This window comes from Leiobunum rupestre, chromosome 2 (genome assembly GCF_980474605.1).
Source record: "Leiobunum rupestre chromosome 2, qqLeiRupe1.1.hap1, whole genome shotgun sequence".
NCBI lineage: Eukaryota > Metazoa > Arthropoda > Arachnida > Opiliones > Sclerosomatidae > Leiobunum > Leiobunum rupestre.
In genome coordinates, this window is record NC_143385.1 from 30,175,178 (window position 1) to 30,177,508 (window position 2,331).

The 2,331-nt window shown below is 34.0% G+C and overlaps 1 protein-coding gene across 1 annotated transcript; it reads right to left on the bottom strand.

Annotated features, from left to right (window-relative positions):
• Positions 1–425: 425 nt before the first annotated feature.
• On the bottom strand, positions 426–2,088 carry CHMP2B (Charged multivesicular body protein 2b). The gene is made up of 4 exons (XM_090164776.1): positions 2,046–2,088; positions 1,643–1,979; positions 914–1,170; positions 426–826 (listed from the first exon to the last, which is right to left on the bottom strand). The coding sequence occupies exons 2-4, from the start codon at positions 1,791–1,793 to the stop codon at positions 605–607; spliced, it is 630 nt and encodes a 209-aa protein (XP_090020902.1). The 5' UTR covers positions 1,794–1,979; positions 2,046–2,088; the 3' UTR covers positions 426–604.
• Between the last annotated feature and the right edge of the window lie 243 nt (positions 2,089–2,331).

The window sequence follows — 2,331 nt, forward strand, 5'->3', positions numbered from 1 at the left end:
TGTAAACTAAATTGATAAACCAGCGACAATCACTTAGTGGTAGAAATGTGAAATTATTGAACCTTCATGAAATATGCAGTTCACATTCCCTTTAACCTCTGCCATCGAAGGAAATAAGTTTTGGCAATGCTGATATAAATTTGTAAACAAGATTTTCCAATACAACGTTGGATTTACACCACAATCTTGGGAAATGACGAAGTAACAAACAGTTTCTGTTAAATCTGTTTAAAGATAAGGAAGTTAGTTATTGCATCAGGGCGTGTTTTATAACATTTATTAATGCCACAAATATTGGAATAAAATTCTTTATGTAAATAACTTTATACATTAATTTTAATTACTGAATGAAAATTGGACGATAGTTCCAAGACTTAAGTATTTTACAGCTAGAAAAGTCTGGCAAGAGACAAATTCCAAGCAAATTAACAGTGTACTGAAAATTTTAGTATCTTCTAATTTCATACATGAAGAACAGAAAAAAGCAAAATTAATTTTTGAAATTATATTTGTCTTAGCTGGAAAGTATTTTTAAAAGTTTTAAGGAACTTGGTTTTTAAGCGACCTGGTATTGGATTTACAAAGAAAATATAAATATAATTATTCAAGTTTTTAAGGCCGCAAGTTTTTTCTCAATTTCATCATCAGTGTAAGTTTGTTTTGCTCCAGGCAATTTGTCACCCAAGTGACTTGTTGGGGCTTTCGACATTTTTCCAGTGAGTTCAATTCCTATTTCATCGAGAACTTGTGTCACAATTTGATCTTGTTCCTCTTCATCTCCACTTTCTTCAAAAACGGAATTCAATGTGTCCTCCATAATTTCCTCCTACAAAAACATGAAAATAACATTTAGAACTATGGTTTCCTTTTAGCATGTGTTTGACTAATAAGAACCTAAATAGAAATGTTTTACCTTCATTTCCATTTTAGTATTTTCTTTCTCGAACTCTTGCATAGTTTTCATTATTTGTTCAGGATTAATTTGCTTGTTCATAGCACCCATTGTCTTAGATGTCGCAGCCATTGCTCCAGCCAGCTTCACATTAGCATTAATCGTTTTGGATTGAGTACCAATGGACATTACTTTGGAGCTTGCAGTTAAAGACCTTCCTTTTTGTTTCCTGACTTGTATTAACTGTTTGGCCAAGACAGTGCATACTTGTTTGTCTCCTAAATTATCATATAATTTGCATAAAACTTCACGCACAACAATATTTTGCTTAAAAGGCTAACTACTTATAATAATAAACCAATTATGCAACTCCACCTAAAGTTATAACATAGCCTCAACCACAAAATGTAGGGGTTGAAATAGTATGCAAAAAACAGAAAACAGTTAGCTGGCAATTCTTTTCTAAAGACCAAATACTTGTTTTCTATTTGTAAGCTGTCTTGGAATGGCTGCACCCATATTTGTTTGCCATATAGGGAAGCTAAAGCAATTCCCTTTCCCATAAAAACTTGTTAAGGTTAACAGTAATAGTGTAGGGAGCAGTGCTGTTGGTTCGCGTGGCATGAAGGACTTGTCACCACCCTCCTATTTAAAGGCATTAAAAGTCACTAGATGACTTAGGCCAAAGGTGGTGCCTTGGGTATTAGCCTAGCTGATGTAAGTCAAATTCCTAAAACATTAACCAAATACCTTGTTTCGCTGCCTTTTTAATTTCCAATTCTAGCTGCTTCTCCTGGCGCTCTAGCTCCCTCCTATCTCTTTCTAAGTCTCTTTGTGTTTTCCTGAGATCTTTAGACTGTTGACGCAGTTGGTCTTGTACAGAAGGCTTTTTACCAAACATTTTTCAGCTAATATAGTAACTTTAATTTAATGTAACTACCGTTAGTTGTTCCCATAAAACAACAACCGAGACAAAGGCTTAACGTTTAATTTATAGGGGGTGGTACTTTGTTAATTGAAATAAAAGTACATATTAGGAACTCAATCTAATCCTTAAGTCGAAAACTGCAAAAAATATGTTGCTTTGCTATTTGGTAAAAATTAATTATTATATTAAAATAATAATTAAGATTTAAGTTAAAAAATATCTTACGAAAATTTTTATAAACTTCGTTAACACTCAAGCAGACAGCAAGTTCGATAATTGAGGACTCTCAGGTCAGGTGGCTGTAAACGGCTCTGCCAGATATCCGATAGATATTTCCTTATTCCTTTAGGGCGTGTTTGACTATTAGGGCTCCATAGAAATCTGATAACTAAAACGCTCATTCGAAAAGAGGGAAGCGCGCCGGTTAGAATCTGTAGCTTTGACCGTGCTTTTTGTTTGGCTGATGACGAAAGAATAGCCATCTTTGTCGTACCTTAGAAGATCATTTTCT